This window comes from Seriola aureovittata, chromosome 3, assembly GCF_021018895.1.
Source record: "Seriola aureovittata isolate HTS-2021-v1 ecotype China chromosome 3, ASM2101889v1, whole genome shotgun sequence".
Classification (NCBI taxonomy): Eukaryota; Metazoa; Chordata; class Actinopteri; order Carangiformes; family Carangidae; genus Seriola; species Seriola aureovittata.
Window position 1 is genome coordinate 29,863,290 of NC_079366.1, and position 26,435 is coordinate 29,889,724.

Below are 26,435 nucleotides of genomic sequence, written 5' to 3' on the forward strand. Positions count from 1 at the left end.
ACTTATAGAAATAATAAATTCACCATCTCTTAAACATTTTTCATGCATCCTGCAGAGTTACCTGTAGACTTACCTGCAGGTGAGTCACCTGGAGTCAGTCTGAGGCTGACACCTGATCACTGCAGTTCTTCTTTTCTTTGTTTTTTCTTTATGTGGAGTTTACTGGATTCTTTTTATTCACCTGCAGTAATCTGCTGTGTCACTCTCTTCTTCTCGTCTCCTCTCTCCTGCAGATATTTGTCTCTGCTGGTCCAGAGCCCAGAAACCCAACACTGGACACCGTGACAACAGAGCAAACTGACACTGGTAACTGGAATCTCTCTCTCTCTCTCTCTCTCTCTCTCTCTCTCTCTCTCTCTCTCTCTCTCTCTCTCTCTCTCTCTGTTCAATCCAAATAGCTTTATTGACACGACCAAGCTCAGGTACGGTGTAGACAACAAGACATTCAGATCATTTGTTACAGAAAAACAAAAACAAAAAATCAAACTTAATCATAATCAAAACACAATTTATTCAGATTAATAATAATAATAATAAAATCCCAAGAGGGAAACTTGAATTGCAGTCTGAGGTTCAGATAAGAAACAGGTAAAAAACAATACAATAAAACACACAACCATTTAAATGCTGTAAATGAGCAGCTGGTAAAACAATACTCAAAGAAAACACTCAAATAAAATATCAGAATTTAATGTGCGGATTAGAAAGGAACGTCCTGAGCACATTCATGCTCCTCAGAGGATGAACCTCGTGACCTTTCATCTGTAACGACAACATCAAGACAAACTCCACGTTTTTAGTATCACTACTGAAAAAGCTACAAGAATAATAAAAGTTGTTAGTATGTTTTTTAATGCAACTAACCACAACTAGCATCAATTTTCATTATAACCAATAAATAAAATGTCAAAAATGATTAAGGTGTCGTATTAAACTTTGTCTCTCCAACAGACAAAAAACACAGTATTTAAATTAAAGATGTCAAACTGTTCAACGTGTGAAGAATGTAACGAATAAACAAAACTGAAATTGATATTTTCTGTCAACAAACAGTTAATAAATCGATTAATACAATTTTGTTTCTCATTATTAATGCTTTATTTATTTTGCCTCTTGCTTTGTTTTTGTTATATTTTGTCATTTTTGTCCTTTGTTGACAGGAAACCGACACCCACACAAATAGTCTCAACTCATAGCTGACCCTGGCAGACCTCTTACGTGGGACTGAATTGTTATTTCACAGATTGTAATTGATTAATGCAAAGCAGCAGCAGCAGCAGCAGCAGCAGCAGCAGCAGCAGCAGCAGCAGCAGTCCCGTCTATGTAGGCCTGCATCCAGACTGGGACCAGGATCCTCAAACAAAGCATCCATTCACAGGAAGGGTGGGGGTGGGGGGGTTAGGGGGTCTATACAGTTTGGTAAGCCTAAATAAATTAATAACAGAGTAAAGTCTGAAAAAAAATAATTGTCAGTGTGTGAAATATCCTCAGTGTTTTGGTGGAAGACTGAGACAGGCCGATAAAAGGAAGAGCAGATATCTGCTGGGGATCAGAGGGAAGTGAATTATAACTGAACTGAATCTGGACACATAAATCCAGCACAGAGAGAGAGAGAGAGAGAGAGAGGGGGAGAGGGAGGGGGAGAGAGAGAGAGAGAGAGAGAGAGACAACAAAAGCCCTGGATGCCATGAGGAGAGAGATGCTGCATTCAGGTGCTCCCCGTAAACTCCTACTTCCGAATTCAGAGGGACGTACAGACCCAGACACACAGTAAATCTTGACACGTCCCTCAAGACATTAGTCGATTAAGTGATTAGATGATCAAACAGAAAACTAATCTGTAATTATTTTAATTTTTGATCATTTGGATTAATTTTCAAGCAAAAAATCTAAACACTGTCTGGCTGCAAGTACTTTACTTGAGTATTTCTATTTATTTATTTACTTCTAAATATTGTACTTTTCACTCCACTACATTTATCTGGCAGATATAGTTACTAGTTACTTTTCAGATTAAAACTTCATACATAATCATTGTATAAAGTATAATGTACGCTTAAAGACTAAAGGTATTTTCACCACAGACTGATTTCCTCTTCAAACTTCAGATTTTCATTCAAATAACTGTTTCAATACAAATTTGTGAACTTTTTTTCCCTTTCCGCTCACATTAATCATTTCATGACTCCTCAGATTAATCTGGTGACTTTAGGGTTGGGTGTTCCTAATAAACTGACAACTGAGTGTATGTCACAATGATGATACTATCCTGTTAATCTCAGAATTTAAAAAAATGTCTGGTTTAAATTATTTAAGGCTGGAGGGTTGTGTGGGGGTGCACTCAGATTTCAGTGCCTTCGTTGAATGGCTTAGTTAATTCAGAGACGTGGACAAAGTGACCCCTGAATGTGTTCCCATTTCCCGGCTGGTTTGGGTCACCGGTTGCGTGAACGCGCAGATTTCCGACAGCCCCTGAACGAGGCAAGGAGTCCTCCCAGTCGGATCCGGCTGAACGTGACGCGCCGACTCGGAGCCGAGCGAGGTTTCCTTGCGGAGCTGCGGAGGGAGCAGGAGCCGAGCGGGTCCGTCTGTCTGTCCGTGTGTGTGTCTGTCTGCCGCCGCAGTCTCTCGTCTGTCTGAGACACAAAAAAAAAAACCCTCCTCTTTTCGGCTTCCACGGTCTTCGGCGGCTATGGATCCATCGCTGTCCTCCTCCTGTTTTCGCCGCTGAGGGACGTTACTCCGTCGGATGCTCCAGTGCCCATAGAAGAGGAGGGGGAGGAGGAGGAGGGGGCATCCCTGTCATTCTTCGACTGCCAGGTGAAATAATTTTAATAATGTGGTTTATCGGTGTTCGGGTGGACGTGGGGATTGTTTGTGGGAAGAGGGAGAGGAGGAGGGAGGGACGTAGCGGGATTGGGGTCGTCGTTTTTTTTTTTAAGGGGGGGGGGAGGAGGAAGAGGAGGAGGGGGGCACGGTGAGCGGGTTCGTCTCCGGGTGGGAGCGGAGGTTAGCACGCTAGCTAGCTGCCGTTAGCGGGCTGCTGCTGCTTCGTCATCCGCCTGTCTGGGAGGGATGCGGCGCCGGGATGCTGCTGCTGCTGCTGCTGCAGAAGGGAGGGGAGGGCTGGTAACGGTAACGGTACCGTCCGTCTGGCCTCGGCCCATCTCCGTGATGAACGACACCCCAACCTTCCCCGTTTTCCCACCACCACCACCACCCCTCCTCCTCCTCCTCCCCATCTCCCTCCCTCCATCCCCCCCCCCCCTCCTCCTCTTCAATCCCTTCAAAAACACAGCGTCGCGTCTCTGTCCGAGTTGAATAAATAAAACGAGATGAAAATAACCTCCCGTCAAACGGCCCCACCGCCAGCCTGCTATGCTAACCAGCCTCCCAGCCGGCTAACATTAGCTGTAGCATCACCCCCTCCCCTCCCCAACACACACGCACACACACACACACATACACACACCCCTCCTCACCCCCCACCCTCTTCCCCGCTAGCATCCCTGGCTCCTCCAGCCGAGCCATCACAGGCCGGCCTGGCTTACACAACCGTCTCCCCCTGACCCCGCCGCCTCACACCGGCTCTTCCATCGCCACTTACGGTGACTAATCGGTACAAGAGTCACTGCCAGACATTTTATTCGCCATTAAAACATAATGGAGCGCGCCGAGCGGATGTTGTTATGTAACAGATAATGACACCACACGCCCTTGAAACAAAAGCTGTTGTTTCAGTATTTGTTTGTTTGTGTGCGGTGCAGGACCCAATCATGGCCAATAAATCAGAGACGTGGGGGAGGCGAGGGGGGAGGGCGGGTAGACAGACAGACAGTCAAGGGAGGGGAGGGGTGGTGTTTGTGGTACCGAGGGCCGCAGCTCTGAACCCGGCTTCTGAAACACACAGCGGCTGCTCCTGTCAGCCATTGTTTTTGTTGTCATTGGAGGGCTCACACTTGTTTTCCAGCCTCGGCTCTTTCCATTGATGGTGACTGTGAGAGCTGTGAGCCACATTCAGTCCTGTGCAGCATCTTATATTCTCTCTCTTAGAGCTCAGACTGATAAACTGACAAATTATTATTCATTTTTACCCATAATGCATTAAAATATAAAGGAAAGATCAGCCATGAGGAGATGCTAACATGCTACTAGGAAAAAAAAACAGCCTCAATGAGACTTTTCTTTAAAAAATATATCATGTTTTATTGTTTAATTACTTATAAAATACTAATAGGAGGGGGGGTACACATGCTATCACGTGATCTAGGCAGTTCTGTGATGTGTGATTTGTTATAAGACAATGGTGTATGACTCACCGTGTTACTGGTAAGACTGAGCAGGGAAACATTTACCTGGAAAGTCTTATAAAGACCAGATATTTGTGCAGCTCCCTTCAGACACAGATGCAGAGTGATTTACAAAAGGGACAGAAGCGCGTCAGAAAAATATAATAAGTGTTGTCACTGCATTTTTTTTTTGTTTGTTTTATATCTCGGCTGGGCAGCAGTATTATATTGTTCTTCGTCTGTTATCGGAATCACGTCGGGATGATAATGATCTTAACGTGACGCTTCACGGATCTGTTGTCCAAGTGACTGGCTGTTTGTAAAACCTGACACGATTACTGACGCATATGAAGAGTTTAGTCTCATGTAAGGCACGATACAACTGTTGTGATGACATTTAGCATATATTTGCCATATATAAATACCTATGAATATTGAAAATATCTTTATTAATGCGTGATAATGGGAAGTTTTAAAGACCGTGTAGAGGTGTCGAGAAAAGACTAGATCTGCAGAGACAAAACAGTTCAAGTTTAGATCCTTTTCATTGGTGCGGATGTTTCTAACCCTTAAACCTGGTTCACACTCCAACTATCTCATGTTTTATTTTATCAACCTTAGTTTCTCTGGTCGTATAAATTCCTGTCTTTTTAATGAAAGTCACTTTTTTCAGTCTGTAGCAAAAGAAGAAACACAACGGCACCTCACACCCGGCGTAGTATCTTTGCACTGGTTGCAGGTCAGTTTTAAGATTCGTTTTAAAATTTGACTTGTCACTTTTAAAGCCAGGATAAGACGCTAGCTACAGCTCAGACCTTTTAACCCTTGAGGTCCACAAGTGCAGCTCTAAAGTCTTCTGGAGTGAAAACCAAGGAGACTAGACTGTGGATCAGCCTCCACAAAGACTTCAGGTCTGATGAGTCTGTCTCTTCTATAAAAACACATTTTACCGCTCAGGCCTTCACTGTCCTCACTGTTTTCATCTGCTTATGGGAAATAATTTCCTCTCTGTTTGTATTCTCTGTAAACCCTGTTTTAGAAATGTGCTCTATAAGTAAAGTTTATTATGGTTTTTTTCTGTAGTGACGGAAACATAAACGTCTCCCTCTGTACAATATAAGACTTTTGGGTTTGGCAGCAGGAAGCGAACAGTGGCGCACAGATCACTATTTGTATAAGAAATTACAAAATTCTTCAGTAAATATATATATATATAGGAAAACTTAAATGTGAATGTTGAGTGTATTAAAAGAGTTTTTGCAGTGCGTTATGGGTTGAGTTGTTGAGTCATTGTTTTTGTTGATCACCGTGAGGCAGCGAAACATTTCGTAGCTGGTTGCTTCGGTTTTCTCGAGCATCTTAAAGTGAGATTCACCTCTGTTGCGTTGTGTGTGCGTGTGTGTGTGTGCGTGTGCGTGTGTGTGCGAAGGCTCTAACACTGTAAACAGGAAATCAACAACACGTTGTTCAGTCTTCAGCTTTTTAAGGATGAATTTGAAAACAATCATCTAAGGGTTGATTTTGGAGACGGTGTCCTGGGCCTCCGTTAAAACACAGATTGATTTCATACGTCACATTAGTCTCTGAGAATCTGAGGAACCAATAGGTGCAGACCTGGAGTCAGATTCAGGAGTCACTGATTGATCTGTCATAACTGAGCTGGGACCTTGGTGTGGTTTTAGGAGAGACAAACAGAGGTGCGTTCAGAGTTCACACGTTGTCGCTGTCTGTCTGCTGTTCACCTGTCTGTCTGCTGTTCACCTGTCTGTCTGTGCTGGGTGGTCAGTCGACAGCTCGTCCATCCATCTCTACTTGTTTACACTGAACCCAACAAGCCGGTGTAACGCCGTCCCCCGTGTGTGGTTCTAGACAGCATCCCGCCGTGCCCTCCCTTTTACACAGACATCGATCCGTCTCTGTGTCTACCTCCGCTGCTGGATTAATACCGGAACAACAATGCCCCCCCCCCTCCTCCCCCGATTCTATGTGCGTACCTTTTATACAGAACAGTGAGGAGGAATAAAGGTGCAACATTCCCGCCTTGATCAGGTCGTGTCAAACAGGAAGTTTTAGAGCGAAAGGAATAAAAGAGGGAAGCAGGAGGAGTGATGACAGGGGACCAGGAAACAAGGGAAGTGGGGACAAGAGATGAGGGAGGAAGCAGAAGAGGGTAAAGGGGAGTCAGGTGTAGGGAAACAACCCCCCCCCCCCCCCCCCCCCCGTGTATTTTTTAATGGGAGCCGTGTCTAACTCAGATTATTGATCAGGCGCCTGTTTCACCAAAACATTTGCATTTCTGAGTCGTAGATCGCAGATGTTGGCAACATCGTATTTCACAAATGATTGTCGCTTCTAAAGATGAAGATAAATCTACAAATCTTTAATTATTGATTAATCTGTCGATTATTTTCTAGATTTATCAACTTGTTGTTTGTCTGTTAATGGTCAGAAACAGTCCGAAACCCAGTCTGTTGAATAAAGAAACCAGGAAGTAGACACATCTGAGAGGCGGGAACCAGAGAAAAATTAACACAAGATTATCAAAACAGTTGCTGATTTATTTTCTGTCGATCTACTAATCGATTTATTGATTACACTTTGCAGCTGTCGTAGCGAGTACGGCTTCTGTCGCAGCCTCCATGTTGGAAATGTAAAGAAACAGGTTCCCGGCTCCATGTAGCTCCTCGGAAAATAACTGAAACGGTTAATCGATTAAAACAAAGTCGGAGGAGGAGAAGTGAAGGGAGGAGTCATGGAGGAGGGACAGGGAAGGAAAGGGAGGAGGCAAGGGAAGTGGGGAAGGAGAGAAGGAGGGAAAAGGATGGAGAGTAGTGGCTGTTGAAGGAGGGAGGGGAAAGAGGAAGGAAGGAGGAGAAAGAGGGAGGTACAAGAATTATGTGAGGATGAAGGAGCCAGTCAAGAAAAGTGAGAATGAAGGTAGGAAAGGAGGAGAAGAGGAGATAGGAAAGGAAGAGGCAGGAAGGTACCAGAGTTTTGTAAGGAAGGAGGAAGCAAGGGAAAGAGAAAAGGAAAGATAATGAGGAAGGGTGATAACAAAGGAAGGAAGAATGATGAAGAGGTTATGACGGTGGAAGGAAGGAGGAGGGAGAGGAGGCAAAGGAGGTAGGGAAGGAGAGTAGGTACTTGTGAAGGAAGGAAGGAAGAAGGTACCAGACTTTTGTGAGGAGGGAGGAAACAAGGAAGGAGAAAGAGACCTAGTCAAGGGAGATGAGAAGGAAGGAGAGGAGGCGAAGAGTTTAGGGAGAAGTCATTAAGTAGTGATGGACTATTGGAGGAAAGAAGGAAAGGGAGGAGGTGAGATGGAGGAAGGGAACAAAAGAAGGAGACAAGGAGATGAATGATGTGAGAACAGATGGGGGAATTGGAGAAGGAGGGATGAAGGTATGGGAAGGAGGGAGGAGAGGAGGTGAAATCCTTGTGGAGAGAAGTAGTTAGGGAAAGAAAAAGGATTTAGTGAAGAAAGGAAAGATAGGAGGAGATGGTGAATGTGCGAGGAAACAAGGAAGGAGAGAAGGAGGTAAGGGAAGGAGAGTAGGTGAGAAAGAGAGGAAGGTACCAGACTTCTGCGAGGAAGGAGGAAACAAGGGGAGGAGAAAAAGACCTGGTCAAGGAGGACGAGAAAGAAGGAAGGGAGGAAGGAGAGGAGGCAAAAAGTTTGGGGAGAAGTCATTAAGTAGTGATGGACTAATGGGGAAAGAAGGAAAGGGAGGAGGTGAGATGGAGGAAGGGAACAAAAGAAGGAGATGAGGAGATGAATGATGAGGTGAAGAAGAGAGGAAGGAGGGAGAAGAGGAGGTGAAACCCTTGTGGAGAAAAGTAGTTTGGGAAAGGAAAGGAAGGAAAGGGTTTAGTGAAGAGAGGAAGGAGAGGAGGAGACGAGGAAAACGGGGGAGGAAAGATGGAGGTAATGGAAGGAGAATAAGGCCAAGTGAGGGAGGAAAGTAAAGAAGGAAGGAGGGAAAGTAGTTGGGGAAAGACTGATAGAGAGGAAGAGAAGACGCTGGTTGAGAAGGAAAGGAAGGAGAGAAGGAGGTAAGGGAAGGATAGAAGGAGGTAAGGAGGGAGGAAGTGTGTTAAGGCTCTGAACAATGAGTGGTGGCCTGCTGTGTTTGCTGTGCGAGGGAAACTATCCACTGACCTGATCCGTGTTTTTCTTTTTTCTCCCTTCTCTCCTTTCTCTGCCTCCGTTTCCTTCCAGGCTGAGTCACCACCGCAGCGCCTGAACACAGCAGAAGAAGAAGAAGAAGAAGAAGTCTGAGACAACGAGGGAGCGAGGAAAACTGTGAGGCAAGAGAGTGAGAAGGAAGGAAGGAAGGAAGGAAGGAAGGAGGGAGAGAAAGAGAAAGAAGGGAGTAAAACACTAAAAAGAGGTGAGAAAGACAGAAGACAGCCAGAGGAAGTGAGGTCGGGTCGGCGGGTGAGAGGAGGAAAGAGAAAGTGATCGAGGCAAAGAGAGAGAGAGCGAGAGAGAGAGACACTGTAGATTCATACAACCCAGCAGGGAGCACACGGACGGATCTGAGGTCAGGTGAGAGCGGGCGCAGGATAGGTCGGAGGTCAAGCGGTCAGACGGACAGCTGACTGAGCTTCACCCGAGCCCTCCGTCCCGCTGCCCCTCCCAACAACAGCTGTCCCCTTCACGGTCACCACACTGGGAGAACTGGGAGGACTGGTGACGAGGAGAAGCCACCATGAGCGACCAGAACGTCGTCAAGGAAGGCTGGGTCCAGAAAAGAGGTGAGGATGGTTTATTATATTTGACTCAATCAATCATCACCATGAACACACACACTCTAGTTTATTCAGACTCAGTCACACACACACACACACACACACACACACACCGTCCCGCTGCTGTAAATACTCAGTGAAGCCCCAAATGTGGATTCATCCGCTGCTGAAAATAGTTCCCTATTTCCTCCTGTTTCAGTAACATTTGCTGAAAGCTGCAGCGAGCAGCTGCTTCAGGAAATTAACTGAGCCTTTATTGAAAATGAAACTTTATATTTGTGAGCTGTCATTAAATATTTATGTCTTCAGTAGGAACTAATGTGGTTTGGAGAGACAGACTTTTATTTTTTGTCTTTTCGTGAGATTTCTTGATGTTAATTAAATGACGGCCAATTTTTTTTTTGGTTGATTCTGAAGTTTTGCAGCAAAGCTCGACGTAAACGTCAAGTATTAGTTGAGTTAATGACTGATTTGATTTTCTTGAGTAGCTGCACTGACACGTGTCAAGGTGCTGTTCCTGACTCCTCCGTCAGATGAAGGTGTAAAAATGGCCGACATGATCTGACCCCGACCATTTCTTCAAAGTCACTTCTCCTCCTCTGTAGTTTATTTATTTATTTATTTTTACACTGAGGAAGCTGATTTAATGCAAACATCACTGAAACATGTTTGACGCGCTCTGGTGTGTGTGTGTGTGTGTGTGTGTGTGTGTGTGTGTGTGTGTGTGTGTGTGTGTGTGTGTGTGTTTGTGTAGCTTTAGATTTGTCTTTATGATGGAAAACGAGAGGTTCTCGGCCACAGATGACGCCTGTTCTCAGACGTTCTCTGATGGTCAGATTTCGGGTTTTAATCTGAATGGTGTGTTGACTCCTTCGTGCAGAGTTCAGGTGGAGGTGTGTGCTCTGAAGTCAGATGAACCACCTCAGCTGCTGAAGGTGTTGAACCTGCGACCATCATGATACAGGACCGACTGTTATCACCTAATATGTTTTATTCATTCATGTGAAAATGAATAATTGTATCAGGCTGGTTGTGTCTCTGTTGTTATATATCTTATTTCCATTCGGTGAAATTTGAAAAGACAAAGCTGTGTGGTATTTTTAAGTCGTCAGTTTACATGCAGTTAAACTGAACTGCTCAGTTTGAGGGTGTTGAACAAGATGGTTTTGTGCCTTTATTTTGATAGAATCAGCAGAGACAGAGAGGAAATTCAGGTCTGGAAATATAAATTTTTCATCCACGTTTAATTTGTGTGTCTGACTTTACGAGCAACTGAAATCAAACAGTTAAACCTAATAATAATAAGAAGATGGTTTTGTTCTCCTCTGCACCGGTGAGCGTGTTCTCTGTTTGCGCTGCGTCGCGGGACGATAATGTCCATGAGCGACACATTTAAAATCTATCAGGGCGACGTGAAAGCAGAATGTTTAGGACACAAACCACATGGGTCCAAACGTCCTGAGCAGCGAGTCTCTGCTTCGACTCCGTTTGCTGCAAGTCATAAAAAAAATCTATTCACTCTTGAAGCTAAAACTTTTAATTAATAAGAAAAACATAAATGAACATATGGAATAACATACCATTTTTTAATGTGTTGTTTTATCTTGCAAATATAAATTAAATATGTCTCAGTAACATTTATGGTTGCAACATGTTATACTATATAAAAATTCATCATATAGATATTTAAATATTTGTTCATATACAAATTTTACTGTGGGTATTTCACTTATTATTAAACTTATATCTTCATATGTGATAATGATACATCCCCTCGCAGGTGACATGTATGACATCACTCTTGTTAAAGGGACATATATGTGATATATTACACTTCTGTACGGGGCGGTCAGAGCGGGGACAGACACAGCAGGTGACCCTGCTGCACCTGAACGTCTCAGCTGGTTAAACTGTCTCTTATTGATCTTTCACTGTGTATCATTGTATTAATCAACTGTCTCGTCGTCAGAAAAACAGTAACACGACTGCTGCACAGAGATGTTGATCAAAAAGCTTTAGAATGAAAGAATGTGAAACGCTGATTCAGCTACTGTGTGGTGGGTTGTGTTGACAGTCGAAGTGAGGAGTCGTCTTCGTAACCTCGACAGCGTCTGAGCGCCACGTCGCCGAGCCAGACGGATTCACTCTGAAGGCTGCTCGGGGACTAACACCAGTTTTCAGTTTCAGCTTGTGTCGTCGTTAGAAAAACAAGAGGGGGGGGGGGGCTCGGTCAGAAACGATGTGTTTTTGCTCGGCCTGGCGTGGACCCGGCCTGAGCCGAGTTTGAAGAACAGCTCCTCCAAACAATGGTTGTTTACCTGCCGGACGGCGAGCAGAGCAGGCGGGCTGTGCAGGGCTGCAGCCCAGTCTGAGCTGCACTTGGCTGCCGTGTTATTTCCCACACTGGTTTTGTGTGTGTGTGTGTGTGTGTGTGTGTGTGTGTGTGTGTGTGTGTGTGTGTGTGTGCTGGAGGTGTGTTTGTCTGGTCTGAGCTCAGGCCTGTTGGCTGGCAGACAGGGGGAAGTTTCTCTGTGGCACTATGAGCATACAGAGGATGACCTAACACTCTGGTTCCTTCCTCTTCGGCCCCCACAAGTCCCTGAATTGTTTATTGCACCTCTGTGTGCTCTTATAATTCAGCCCTAACAGCCGTCTCACAGAAAGTGCCCCGAGCAGCTCTCTGCGCTGTTTAACAGCAAAACTCAGAGTTCACACACAACTCAGGACGGTTTGGAAAGCGGGATGTTGAAACTGAGTTTTTGAGAAATTAGAGAAATGAAAATGTGGAGCAGCATTATTGTTCCTGACTTTAGAGTTTATGTTGGTAGAAACTAAGATATTCAACCTGTTTCAGTTCCTAGAAATGGTTTTTAAATGATCATATTCACAAACTAATGTGAACCATCAAAGAAAAGTTCATCCTGAGGGGAGCGGTGGGGGGGGGGTCACCAGAGAAACTGAACTGAATTTGAATATTTCTTTCTTTCATGTGATGTATTTCCCATTGATGTAGGAAACAGGAAACAGTGAGGGATCAATTTAAACCAAAACAAAGCAAAAACAGTCAGAGGTTGTTGATTTGATGGGAGATCAAGTGTGGGGGTGGGACCACTTCTTTTCACACATTGTTTCTGGGGAGGAGGTTGATCTCGCATCACCGACCTCCTGTTTAATGGCCGACCTCTTCCACCACCTGAGCTGCGGGTCGCGCCGCTGTGTCCCGTCGAGCTGAAACCCAAGAAAACGTTTAGGTTTCAGTGTTTCTCACCAGAACACACACAGATTCAGTTCCTCATGAAACGTTTACAGAAACAATCGTGCGTTGTTTAGATCCATGTATGCTAGCTCGCAGTCTTCCTCACTTCTTAAGTCTAATGATGATGATGATGGTGGTGATGGTGATGATGATGATGGTGGTGATGTTTCCTGACACACTGTTGATCAGCTCTGCCGATGTCAGAAATGTGTATTGTGTTGTTCATGCGTGTGCGTCCTGATGTGCGGCTAGCGTCCATGTAGCGCTAACGGTCAACCTCTGGAGAGTACGAATGTTTTCATCAAACATCCTCAGGCCTCCAGTCAATTAATCAATAAGCTGATCTCCAGACAATAAATCAACAGTCTTGATGATTGATCAATCACCATCTTTGCTGGTACTATTTCACGTTCCTCACCTTAATGTATCCTGGCGGCTCATTACTGTTTTGGTAATTGGTTGAAGTGATTAATCTGAACGAATGTCAACGTTTTCAAAAGGAAAGATTTGCTGCTCTTCTTGAATAAACTTTATTTGTGTTTTATTGAACACGACCGTCGCGGCGTCATTGTAAAACAACAGAAAACAATTGAATCTGCAGCTCAGGTGATTCAGTGACTGTATGAACGTCCTTCTTCTTGTCTGACCAGTCAAACTGTGGATTATAAGTGGAGCAGTTAGAAGTCAGAAACAGTCGCTGACGTCTGTCTGGTTTCTGTCTCTGTGTTGATGAAGTCTTCGTCACCTTCCTCACTCTGTTGTGTTGAAGCTGTGTGAGTCATCGGATCCGTGACAGAGAGATGCTGAAGCCGTTGGTCACTGATGTAGACGCACTTTGATTCCGGGGAAACTTGCTCTTTTGTTAGCTCTGATGCTAACGCTAATGTGACTCTGACATGTATCCAGAATTTGGTGTCAGTTGATGAGTAAGAACGTCGGGGGGGAACCAACACGTCATGGCCGCACCGTGTTTCGTAGAGCAGTCACCAGCAGCTGGAGGTGAAACAGATGTTTGGATGAATTTCAAATTAAAGGAACAAAACAGCTGGTGATAGAAGAAAATAAAATGTAAAGCAAAGAGGATTATTTGAAGTCTTGTTTATAAAGTGTAAAACCTGCTCTGAACTTATTTTATTCCACAATATGAAGCAGAAAATGAACCAGTGTGGTCCATTACAGCAGGTGTGGTTTTGTTGATGTTTTCTCTCCTGACGAGACACCAGCCGAGATACAAATCATCTTGTCCAGACGTAGAGGAACAAGACTTCACAAAAATTACAACATAGTTTAAAAAGTTATTTTTTTTCAGAGAGAATTAAATGCAAAAGTCCAACTGAATTCGCAAAATCTGCCAAAATAATTGCAATATGAATTTTGTTTTTCATATCTTGAAGCTGTTTGCAACTGAATTTCAATAGATGTGAAATTAAGACATGAAAACCATGAAAACCATGAAACCCATGAAAACCATGAAACCCATGCTCACCACTGTAGTTGTGATATGTTTGCTTTAAAAGAAACAACTGCAGCACATTATATTTAAGAGCTTGTTTAATTCTTGACACTTTAACTTTTCACAGAGGCATAAATTTACCAAAATAAAAGACTTAAAACCTGCAAATGGTTGACACGACACTGCCCTGCTACTGTGTTACTGTTGTTTCATATTGATTAAAATGCATTCTTAGTGATGCAGCTTTGTCCAAACCGGATGAAGGAAAGGAAGAGGAGCTCGTGTTGTTCTTGTTGGAGTGTGTCAACATGTGATGCAGCGATTGTAAAACGTGTGTGCCAGCAGAGCCTGGGTAAAGGCCTCTGAGCCGCTGCCCAGATCTGGGTTGTTTTCAGTAGGTGTTGTGTTCATTGACGACAGCAAAGCCAATCAGAGCTTTGTAGGCCGAATTAAGAGCCGTGGCGTCATCGCACTGTGTCAGAAGAACAGCCACAAACACCGCAGCCACGGCTCGTTAGCTCAGCATGACGTCAGCGGGAACATTAACACTGAATCATGTGTCAGACTGAATAATGAACTGAAACTGACAGTGGAGTCTGAACATCAGGCTGAAGCAACACAACACACATTCCTCCACACACAGCTTTAAACACAGGTGAGTGCAGCAGGATGTAACCTGTCTCCTCCCCACAGGTGAGTACATCAAGAACTGGCGACCGCGCTACTTCCTGCTGAAGACAGACGGCTCCTTCATCGGCTACAAGGACAAACCGCAGGACTCTGACCTGGCCTACCCGCTCAACAACTTCTCTGTAGCAAGTAAGACGCCAACGCCACGTCCTCGTCCTCGTATACTTCACACGCTGAAAACAAACGCCTGTGTGACGCCGTAGTCTCTCTCTCTCTCTCTCTCTCTCTCTGTGACCCGCAGAATGTCAGCTGATGAAGACGGAGCGGCCCAAGCCGAACACCTTCATCATCCGCTGCCTGCAGTGGACCACCGTCATCGAGAGGACTTTTCATGTCGACACGCCCGACGAGAGGTGAGCCTTCGTCCTCCTCTTCCTCAGCGCTTTCAGTTTGTTGTTGATGTGATTGGACAGAACGGCGTCGAAAAGCCTCAAAGAACAACCATCAGACCTGCAGCACCTGAATTAGCACAAAAAGTTTTTATTATATCATCAGGGGCCTTTGTTGATCGCTTAACCGACTTTTCAGACCTTTAATTACCTTCTTTTTTATTTTGAAAACAAAACACTTAGCAACACATCTGGTATCTTTTTGGACAAACCGTTGCTACTTCCTGTAGAAGAGAGTCGCCGGTATCGTCCTGCTGGTTAACATGTCGTCTTAATGAGCCACTTGTTCTGTTGCCAACGTACAAAAAACACAGCAGAGTTCATTGACTGTGTGTGACACCATAGCCAAAGAAACGCACTCGCAAACACAGTAATTAAACTAATTAAAAACTCCAAGTCTCAAACTTCCACATCTGAATGCAGTCAGTGCACAAGTCAGAAACAGAAACACACGTAAATGAGAACGGCTCTACTGTGAGTTACTGTATTAAAACAGTGTATGTGAGGAAGAGGAGGAGGAGGAGGAGGAGGAGGAAGAGGAGGAGGAGGAGGAGGAGAGAAGAGATAAAGAGCTGAAATCAGCTGAGACTGGGCAGGATGCAAATATGATGTGATGATGTCATGAATATGCTAATTATCGTAGAAAGTCACCTGGCAACATGTAGGGAGCTGTTCAGTTTGAACTACGTCCTCACGCGGTCCGGTCCTGTTCGAGGTTCGGACCTGGTCTTGTTTGTTTCATACTCCAGGGGAGTCCAGACAATAATGAGATGTAATAATAATTCATTCTAGCCAATATTGTCCCTCCTGGTTTTCCATCATACTTTAACATTTGGAATGACTGAGTCAGGTGTGAACTTGTCTTCTGTGTGGGATTAAAAAGTCTGAAATTGAACTTGGTGAAGCAGCAGAAACCCTGGGACAGGCTTAATTTAGCAGCGGGAGAAATCAGGCTTGAAAAACAGATCTAAAAATATCCAGAGAAATACTGAGTGCTGTTATTTTCTAAGCTAATGATGAAGGGAAAACGACCAGCCGTCGATCATTCCCGTTATTCTTAAGTTTAATTATTTAGTTTTCAGGTCAGCGCTTTTTAAAGAAGAAAGAAAGAAACTAAAGAAAAGAAAACCAGAGCCGAAACTGAATTAACAGATGAACTTAAATTCAGAACTGAAAAGAATGAATGTCTGTGGATAAGAGGCAAAATAAATAAATATAAACGAATAAATCTGCAGCTCTCCGTCCTGAAGCAGACCGTGTTAAACTCTCCTCAGTGGACACAACAGGAGTCAGTCAACACAGTGAGAAGAAAGACAGGAAGCAGGGGTGTGGGGCTGAGGCTGGACGCCAAGTTTTGAAGGGTTTCGTACCAAAAGACAATATAACGTATACATCATGACTTGTTACCTGATGTTTGTTATTGACAGAAAAAGGCTAATAACATCCTCCAGAGGTCGTTTGGTCAGGACTCACGTGTCACTGCAGAACAATGAAGACTACAGTTTTAATTAGCAGTTTCTCTTTTTAGCTGAACTCTGATGATTCGTAGTTGGTCTGAAGCCGAAGTCACATGTGCAAGAAACACGTTAAAGAAAAGACACGAACGTCTCCCGCTGGTATTTGAACCTGCTGCTGTGTCCTGCAGGGACGAGTGGGCGGAGGCCATCCAGATGGTCGCCGAGTCTCTGGCCAAGCAGGAGGAGGAGGGCATCCTGTGCAGCCCCACCTCCCAGATCGAGAACGTCAACGAGGAGGAGATGGACACCTCCATCAGCCACTACAAACGAAAGGTGACCGGCGGCACGTTACTCGTCTTTGTGTCACTTAAAGCTCCATGTTTTCTTCTTCTTCTGTGTTTTATTTTGAAGTGTTGATCCATCAGAAGAAATATAAACCATCTCAGTGTAGTTTTACATCTCCTCTCTCAGGCTTCTCTCTGGAGCTGTAGTAACAACAGGTCGGTGAGCCAATCAGAAGAGAGGAGGCTCTGAGCCTCTCTTCTGATTGGCTGACTGTTTTCTGAGTGATCCAATAAATATAAAGCAGATTTCAGGTAAAAACACTCAGAGAAACCAAATCCTGCAAGGTTTGGATGGTGGGTCCAGGTGGGCGGGGCTTGGTGACTGCTTTGTTGTGACATCACAAAGTTCCAGAAGTCCTGACGGCTGGTTTTAAGGCTCAGTTTCTGAATACAGGCTGTGTGCATTTCTCTGTGGACTGAGGCTTTGATACTTTCACAGTATTAATATAGAAGCTAGAGCTGATCTATAATCACACTACACATGGACACAGACCTTTACACTGGAGGAGATTTAAATTCACTCAACTTATAGAAACAAAATCATCCGGATCCAGTTTATCTTCTGCTTAGCTTGTAAAGTGAGTGCTGTCTAACTTTGAACAGGAGTGTGATGTGTGTGTGTGTGTGTGTGTGTGTGTGCGTGTGTGCGTGTGTGCGTGCATGTGTGTGTGTGTGTGTGTGTGTGTGTGTGTGTGTGTGTGTGTGTGTGTGTGAGAGTGTACTGAATGTGGCAGACCCAGTTTCTTCACTCCCTGCCTCTGTTTCTTTGTCCAGACAATGAATGACTTTGACTATCTGAAGCTTCTGGGCAAAGGCACTTTTGGGAAAGTCATTCTGGTGAGGGAGAAGGCGAGCGGCACCTACTACGCCATGAAGATCTTGAAGAAGGAAGTCATTATAGCCAAGGTCCTTCCGACGTTTGCCAGCTTTTGTTTGTTGTTTGTAAAGATTTGTAAATTTAACATTTTTAATCCTAATTTTATTCAGATGCCAGTTTTTTTGTCACTGGATTGAAAAGATTTCACTTCACTGTCTTATATTTGGCATGTAATGAAATATTGTAAATGATTATCGCTGCATAAACATCATGTCCGCACTCTCCTTTTGTTTCCTAACTCATCTCCTCCTCTTCTCTCCTTCCTCGCAGGATGAAGTTGCTCACACACTCACAGAAAGTAGGGTATTAAAAAACACTCGGCATCCATTCCTAACTGTGAGTATCACTGTGTGGAAACATTGCACACAGACACACCTGTGCTGCTGCTGCTGCTGCTGCTGTGTGAGTTCTGTGTCAGGATGAATGTCCACCCAGTTTAGAAATGAGAAGCTTCGGCTCAAAGACTCTTTTGATATCAGAGATAACAGCTGGAAGGATTCAGACCACACATGCTTCTGTTCTTCAAAAAAAATAATGAAACAAACGTCTGAGCGCTGCCGAGTTAAAACAACCACTTTATATATTGTGTTTCAGTCTCTGAAGTACTCGTTCCAGACTAAGGACCGGCTGTGCTTTGTAATGGAGTACGTCAACGGAGGAGAGGTGAGAGGTCGCTGAGTTGTTTTTAATGCTGATAGATGTTATTTTCAAGGATTATTGACGACTGTTGTGCGACTCGGAGCGTTAGCAGGAAGCAGTCACCGCTCTCTGTGCGGTTAAATCAACGGCTCGGCTCATGAGCTGGAGGGAGCCGCAGCAGCTTTAGCGTTAGCATCAACGCAGCAACAGTGAGAATAGGTTTTAATGACCACCCGCACGGACATGATTGGATGTTATTAGTCAGCTGATTGCCACCGAGCCAATGATCACGAAGCACGAATGAAGCAGCCCGAGCTGAAGTCCAGTGTCTCTTCACACACAGATTTCCTCGTGAGTCTTTTTATAACTTCTGTTGTGAAGAAACAACCTTGTATTTATGATATCAGTTTATTAGTCACATGACCAGCAGTCGTTTGGTCAGGACTGGACCACTGATGGAGCAGAGCTTTAATTAGAAGTCTCTCTCAAGTATATGGAGAAACAAACAAACAAATATCCTCGTTTGTGTTTCCGCATTATGTTTTCTTTCTGCAGACCATCGTGAACGTCTGCGAGTCCGTCAGCTGGTTGCTCAGTGACATTTGTAGGAATTAGATTTCTGCATCATTTAATTTAATCAAGTTTGGGATCAATTTATTGTCGGTGTTGATCATCTTCAAGACCAAACGTCACGTAGAAACTCTTCTCCTCTTTGCTGTTGCGATCAGTTTGTCCGTGGTGACGTGGACCTCGCCACCTGAGCTTGAAGGATATTTATGATCGCAGTGATACGTGTTGTTTCAGTCTGATTGCTGGTTATTTATCAGACGAGAGTGAACTGGTTGGTTTGTTGACCTGAGACAAAACAATGTCTGTCTGATGAGCAGAGACAGTGTGAGGCGTCTTGTCTTTATTATTTGTGTCTGTAGAGAAAAACATTACGACTCTCTGGTTCGACCCAGCGACACTGTTGACTGCATGTTCGTACCAAATATTCCCCTGAACACCTGAACGTCCACAGTATTGATCACATTCGACTATAACTGATCTCTGCTGAGAATAAACAGCAGTGACTCGTGACTGGATGAACGAACCAGACGTGATGAAGGTGAATGAACCTGTGTTTTTTGTTTTTCAGCTGTTTTTCCACTTGTCAAGAGAAAGAGTTTTTTCAGAGGACCGCACCCGTTTCTACGGTGCAGAGATCGTCTCTGCTCTCGACTACCTACATTCTGCCAAGATCGTCTACCGTGACCTGAAGGTAAACCTCACCTGCTGTCACACCTGGGGACAGTCAGACATCAGACACCTGCCCGGGTTTATAAGAAAACACACGTTCACGTTGTTTTATTCTCTCGTCAGCTGGAGAACCTCATGTTGGACAAAGACGGCCACATCAAGATCACCGACTTCGGCCTCTGCAAAGAAGGCATCACCGACACTGCCACGATGAAGACGTTCTGTGGAACACCAGAGTACCTGGCTCCTGAGGTCAGAGGTCACACCAGACACAAACACGAAGAACTCAAATGATGTTTTTTGTTTCGGGACTTGATTCAAACTCGCTGCGTTTACAATTTACAAACAGAGACGTCTGTTCTGCAGCCGCCGAGGCCGAAGTGGACGTTTCTAAATCTTTACAAGTAAAATGTCAATAACTAATCTCACTTCCTCCTAAGTGGAGTTTATTTTAACGTACAGAGGTGAAAGAGGAAATCAAATATGTCAAATAAGTCAGAAAGAGCTTCATCGTTTTCACAGGTCGCTCAGAGGAAGCACGGCAGAGATTCATGTCGCGTCTGTGTTGTGTGTTCTCAGGTGTTGGAGGACAACGACTACGGGCGGGCGGTGGACTGGTGGGGTTTGGGCGTGGTGACGTACGAGATGATGTGCGGCCGCCTGCCGTTCTACAACCAGGACCACGAGAAGCTGTTTGAGCTCATCCTCATGGAGGAGATCAAGTTCCCGCGAACCCTGTCGGCCGACGCCAAGTCGCTGCTGTCGGGACTCCTCATCAAGGACCCCAACAAACGGTACGACACATGAGCGGCGTGCGGGGAGGAGAACACTGTCGCCGGGCAAACAGAGAGGAGAGAGACGTGATCACAGAGACGTGGACAGTGTCCTCGCCACCAACACCTTGTTTTTCTTTCCATTTTTCTTTAAAATTTGCTGCGAGCAGGTGTTGTCCCGTGGCGACGGCCTCCTCCCTGACGCGCTTCTTCTCACCCGCATGTGACGAGCTGATTAACAACATTCAAGCTGTTCATTCTTTTGCTTTAAACCAAAGACGGAAAAACAGGAACAGAGCGAGTTTTCCAAATTAAAAAACAACAAGAAACTGTCCAATTCTGGTGTTTGCAGATTTCTATTTTTAAGTAAATATTTCAAAATAAAAGTAAAATTAAGCAAGCACTGTTTTTTATTTTGTTTTTGGTTTAAAACAAAAGAGACAAACTTCCTGAGAGAACAACGACCCGAGCTCCACTGTGCTGGTTGATGCCAGTTTGTGCATCCACACACACAGACACAGACACACACACACACACACACACACACACACACACACACACACACACACTTCACATGAGCGTGAGCTGATCTGAATCGACAGCTCTGTGCAGCAAGTAAAGGAAATAGCAGGAGCACCAGCAGCGCTGTGAACTCACAGGCTGATCAACACATTTCACGTCTTGTTGTGGTTAAAACCAAAAAGAAAATACACCTCACCGTCCCTGCTGACACTTTAAAGTTGTGAGAGGATGAAATTAAAGTTTGCTGCAGCATCTCTGCAACCTGATTATCAGCTGATGAAGGTTGAACATCGCACCTGCCGCCCGCTCGCCATGTGAGCGGGTGGTGAGCAGTCCAACAGCTACAGTGCGGCGCCTCGATCAACCGACAGGAGGAGGTCGTGAGCCCTGACGAGCTGGACGCAAGGATCACATGAGGGGTTTTCTCCCAAAGGCCTGCTGTCTGCTGACACGGCACGCCATTGTAAAGAAGAAGTGAGGACAGGTTCATGATTTTGTTTGGACTGAGCTGCAGAACTCCACGTCACAGTCACAGTTAGCGCTGGTGAGGCGGCGCCCGGGTGATGCTTTCGAGTCCATGTCGTTCTTCATCTGGGTTCATCTCTTTTCTTTTTTCCCCAAATCATGATGAAAGAACAGACTTCAGACTTCGTGGTAGAAATATCTGAGAGGACGGGAAACGTATCAGTATGTTTTGATTCCTGAACTTTACTCAACTTATTAGAATTTAATTTCCATGAAAGGACAGTAACATCCATTAATGCACTTGTCACCATTTACCAGGGTCTGGGTGGCAGCAGGCCAAGCAGCCATTATCCTGGGGAAACCCGTGTTGTCGCCGGGGCTGATGGGATGTATAATCCCACGAGCTCAGATTAAAAAAAATCTGAGCTCCTGACCCCGAATACGACACAGAGATGTTCACGAAACACATTTAGGAAATCCATCATCCTTTGTGGCCTGTTGAACCTGCTCGGATCCTTATTCACAGGACAGGAAATAAAAAAAAAGATTTGTCCTGTACATCCCAGAATTCACCCCGGTGCGTTTCACCGTTTAAACAGCCGTCGTTAAGCCACGATAAGAGGAGAACAAAAACCTCTTAATGATAATTGGTATTCAGTGAAAGTGCTGTTGGACAAGACTGGCTGGTGGCTGCTGTTAATTTCCCACTCTGATAATCCCCGAGGCGTTTTCTGTCTCTAACGAAGAACACGGTGAAAAGAGGCTACTGCCGCTTCAGAGGCGAACTCGCTCACCCCAGCCGGTTATTTTGGGATCAGTAGCAGGTGGATATTCTGGTTCCATTGATGGAGACTTTATAAGAGTGGCGTTTGATGTCTGACTTCAACATCTTCTCCTTCTTCTTCTGTGTTGGTTGACAGACTGGGCGGCGGACCGGATGACGCTAAGGAGATCATGCGACACAGTTTCTTTGGCACAATCGACTGGCAGGACGTCTACGACAAGAAGGTGAGAGCAGGATTTAGCTGCTAGACGTCATCTTATCTTCAAGTGGTAATTTATTCAAAAAGCGTACCTGAGATATTCTGGTATCAGGGTTACCTAATTTTTCAAAAGAAGTCTGGCTGGGATAAAAACTCCAAAATAGAACAGAAAAGAAAAAATTACCTCATCTTCATCTGGTTTCAGCAGCAGGAAACGGTCCGAACACCACGTCAATGCTTTTTCTTCCTTTAGTTTAATTTGACTTTTAAACTCCACCTGATTGAGTTGCATATGATTTGGCTTTTATTTATTTCATTTATTTATTTTTAAGACAATAGATTCTGCCGTTTTAATACAGTTCTCACACACATCCAGGTCTTAATTATTAGAGAAACAGAAAAACATTTTTGCTGAAAGCTCCAATATATCCGACTTGGTCGTAAATAACACAGAAAAAGAAAGAGGAAATATATAATTGTCATAAAACACAGTGAAGTCATAAATAGTTGACATGATAGGCAACATAAAGGTCAGAAAAGCCCCGTCTCACAATGTTAAAGGAGCTATTTTGTAAGTTTTGTTCTTGCTACATAGCTAACGTTAGCATTAACAGCTGTTTACTGACCAGTGTTGCCAAGAGCGTCAGCCATTGTTGTGATTACAAGACAAGAGGTTATAATACGTCCTCTGAGCAGCTACGTCTTCAAAGCAGGCTGGACGCCACAGTGACTCGGTATCGGAAAGGGATGAGACGGGCTGACTCGGCTGGAGCTAGCTGGTTAGCATGCTAACGTCAGTAGCAGAAAAGAAGCGATAGAAATAGAAGCAAAACACAGTGGAGACACCTGTTGGTCAGTAAAGAAAATAAAGTTTGACGCTGAACTCGCAACATTTCTTCTAGAGTTGTAAGTAAACAGCTGCTAATGCTAATGTTAGCTATGTAGCGATAGCAAAACTTACAAATAGCTCCAGATTGACACCAAAATTTAACGGGTTATTCCCAGCCCACGCTCCAGCCCGCCACCAAGTTTGATGCCAGTTGGTTCAGTTGTTTTTTGCTTAATCCCACTGACAAACAAATAAACAAAACAAACAAATAAAGTGCGAACGTCACCATCAAACAGTCTGTAGTTCCAGTTCTTCTCTCTGGTAAAACACAGACTGTGTCCAGGCAGCAACTGAACATGGAACAGAGTGACGGTTTCATCTGGAGAGTTACTGCTGCGCTGAGTCATAGCAGGAGTAAACAAACCTCCAGACTCCCTCAAACAGGAAGTGACACGAGGCATCATTTTTTATCATAAACAGCCAGAGCCGATATGATTAATCGATTAGTCAATCGACAGAAAAAAAAAATCGTTTCTGTAACGTTTTGAGCAAAAATAATGATTCCAGCTGCTCAGATAAGAAACTTTGCTGCTTGATGGGTATTTTTTCATATTTTTTGACGGGCCATAGACTGAAGGATTATTTGATTTAATGGAAAAAATAATCAGCAAATTAATCAATACTGAAAATGATCATTAGCTTCCGCCCTAATCTTTATATTTAGAAGAGAACAAAACCTCCATATGATCATTTGTATTCAGTAGAGTTGTTGTAGCAGCTGGTGTTAATTCTCCACTTCCTGCTGCTGCCGGTGTAATGGACAAATATTGATCATTAATCCTCATCAGACCAACTCGGTAATCACAGTGACGCCACCTGCTGTAGAAGAAAAACTCACCTTGTTCACCTGCTTCCTGTCTGTTCCAGCTGGTCCCGCCCTTCCAGCCCCAGGTCACCTCGGAGACGGACACACGCTACTTCGACGAGGAGTTCACAGCACAGACCATCACCATCACTCCGCCGGAAAAATGTAAGGACGTCTAAACGTCTGCGATTCCCACCTGTTTCTGATTCTGCGATGTGTGTGCTTTGAGCTAAATGCTAACAGTTTGCATCAGTTTGCTAATTAGCACCAACAACAAAGTACAGCTGAGGCTGATGGGAATAAATGAATGAATACGTGTCTCTAAATGAAAAGTCAGATGTTCCCTAAAGTCAGGAGGGTTCATCCTCTGGAGACCATGAACATCTGAAACAGCCACGATGCTAACAGGGCTAACAGTCAAGCTTCAAGCTAGGTTTTAGTTTCCCATGAGAATCTGAACACTGTTTCACACTTACTGTAATTCTATATTTGCATTTTGGTTTGTTTTGTTTTTACCATAAAGATGCTAACGATGCTAACATGGCTAAAAATCAAGCTAGGTTTTAGTGTCCCACGAGAATCTTAAAGCTGTTTTATATTTACTGTAAGTAAGAAAGTTTATTATTATTATTATTTGTTTGTTAGTTATTCTTCACAATATATTTCTAACCGTCATTAGTATTGATGCTGATGTAGACGGATGTTGCTCTGAGCAAAAAAGAACAAAACTCAATAAATTTACTTCAAAGTTTAGGATGTTGAATTTTGCCAAATCAGCAACTTCAGTCCAGATGTTGATGAACCTTTACTGTCGTTCCCTGTGGTGCGAATCTCCGAGTGTTGAGCCTCACGTTCGTTCCTGTTTGTGTCTCCGCAGACGATGAGGACGGGATGGACGCGGCGGACAACGAGCGAAGGCCTCATTTCCCACAGTTCTCCTACTCAGCCAGCGGGCGGGAGTGAGCGCTCCGGCCCGGCAGCCAGTATCGTCCCCATTCGTGGCCATTTTGAGGAAAACACGTAGCCATTTTAGGAAAAAGAATACCAGTCTCCCCTCTTTTTCTCCTTCTCTGCCTCCTCGCAGACGGGGGAAAAGTCTTTTTAGGGACTTTAAAAGAGGTTTTTGCACAGTGGGATAGACTCCAGCCGGTCTCCCCACACTAAAAAAAAAAAAATAAGTCTCCTACATTTTCAGCGCTATTTACTGCAGAAGGCAATGTTTTTGTTATTTATTTTTTTCTCTCCGTCAGTATTCAGTTGTCGACCCAGGTTGCGTTCATCTGTTTTCGTTTGTTTGTCGTTTCTGCCCTTTTCTTCTTCTTCTTCTTCTTCTTCTTCTTATTCTTTTGACTTTTTGCACTTGGTTTGGAAGAGCCGTTTTAGGGAACAAAAAACCAAAAATGTTGCCTTACGTGTGCAGATGTTTCGTATCATACCGACAGGGTGTTTTTCTTTGGGAGAGGGCGGGTGGGTTTCGGGTTGTGAGGGGTCATTCTTAGTTGAGAATAAGTGCATGGCTCGTGGTTCACTCAAAAAAAAAAAAAAAACTACAAAAACAAACAAAAACAAAACAAAAAAAAAAGATTTTCTTTCGCATACATTTGCCATGGCAGCGCACATTCCCCAATCCCATGGCAATGACATCACTGTCGACAGGTTCAAACACAAGAGAAGAAAAAAACAAAGACAGAAACGAGAATGGACGAGTCTGTATCATTCCTCTCATCGTTGCAGTGTTACTACTTCGCTCTCATATTTTTTTTTTAACCCATTTTCTGTTTTGTTTTTTTTTTCTTGCGCTTTACTTTTAAGTTCTACTTTTATTTTGAAACAGGAAACACTAAACTGCCAGAAACTGCACAGTTCACTCAGGCGCCACAGAGCACAACCGCGTTCAAACTCAGCTAACCGCTCCAGCTTTCCACAGCCGGCAGGGGAACGAGGCCTTTCTCTGCTTTCTCACCGCTTCTCCTCCTCCTCCTGCTCCTCCTCCTCCTCCTCATCTTCCTCTCCCTCCTCCTGCTCCTCCTCCTCCTCGTCCTCCTCCTCACCTCCGCTCTTCTGTTTCCTCATCGTAGCTGTAGGACTAGTGGAATGGATGTTTACACAGGGAAACGTGGCTTAATGTATGTATGTAATGTATGTATGTACTGTATGTATGTGGGACACGGGGGTCAACCTTATGCTGTCATAGCACACACACACACGCACACACACACACACACACACACACACACACACACACAGGAAGCAGGTGTGAGCTCTTCGTGCTGGCGTCGGCAGTTCCCTCCAAACAAACCAGATCCAGTGTTTCAGACTCGGTGTGTGTGTTTGTGCGGCAGGTGAATCCACACGACTCGACCCTGCGACTGATCTCCGACATGCGCTGTGTACAAACCCCTCTTTTCATTTTAATTTATTTATGCTACGAAGCTTTCTCTACAGATAGCTCCCTCTGATGCTCTATATTTATTTATATGATGTAAATCTCTTCTCCCTAAAGGATGAATCTAAGTGCTGCTATAATCCTGACTCTCTTATTTATTTATTTATTTATTCATTCATTAATTGCCCTTAAACTTGTCAAATTTGAATTTATTTTAAGCTTCTGGT

The 26,435-nt window shown here is 44.3% G+C and overlaps 1 protein-coding gene across 1 annotated transcript; it reads left to right on the forward strand.

Moving 5' to 3' along the window:
* Positions 1–496: 496 nt before the first annotated feature.
* On the forward strand, positions 497–24,840 carry akt3b (v-akt murine thymoma viral oncogene homolog 3b). The gene is made up of 14 exons (XM_056371202.1): positions 497–2,820; positions 8,509–9,047; positions 14,444–14,569; positions 14,682–14,793; positions 16,475–16,619; positions 17,405–17,536; positions 17,778–17,843; positions 18,102–18,170; positions 19,285–19,407; positions 19,509–19,637; positions 19,965–20,179; positions 22,066–22,153; positions 23,885–23,987; positions 24,700–24,840. The coding sequence occupies exons 2-14, from the start codon at positions 9,002–9,004 to the stop codon at positions 24,783–24,785; spliced, it is 1,440 nt and encodes a 479-aa protein (XP_056227177.1). The 5' UTR covers positions 497–2,820; positions 8,509–9,001; the 3' UTR covers positions 24,786–24,840.
* The last annotated feature ends 1,595 nt before the right edge of the window (positions 24,841–26,435 follow it).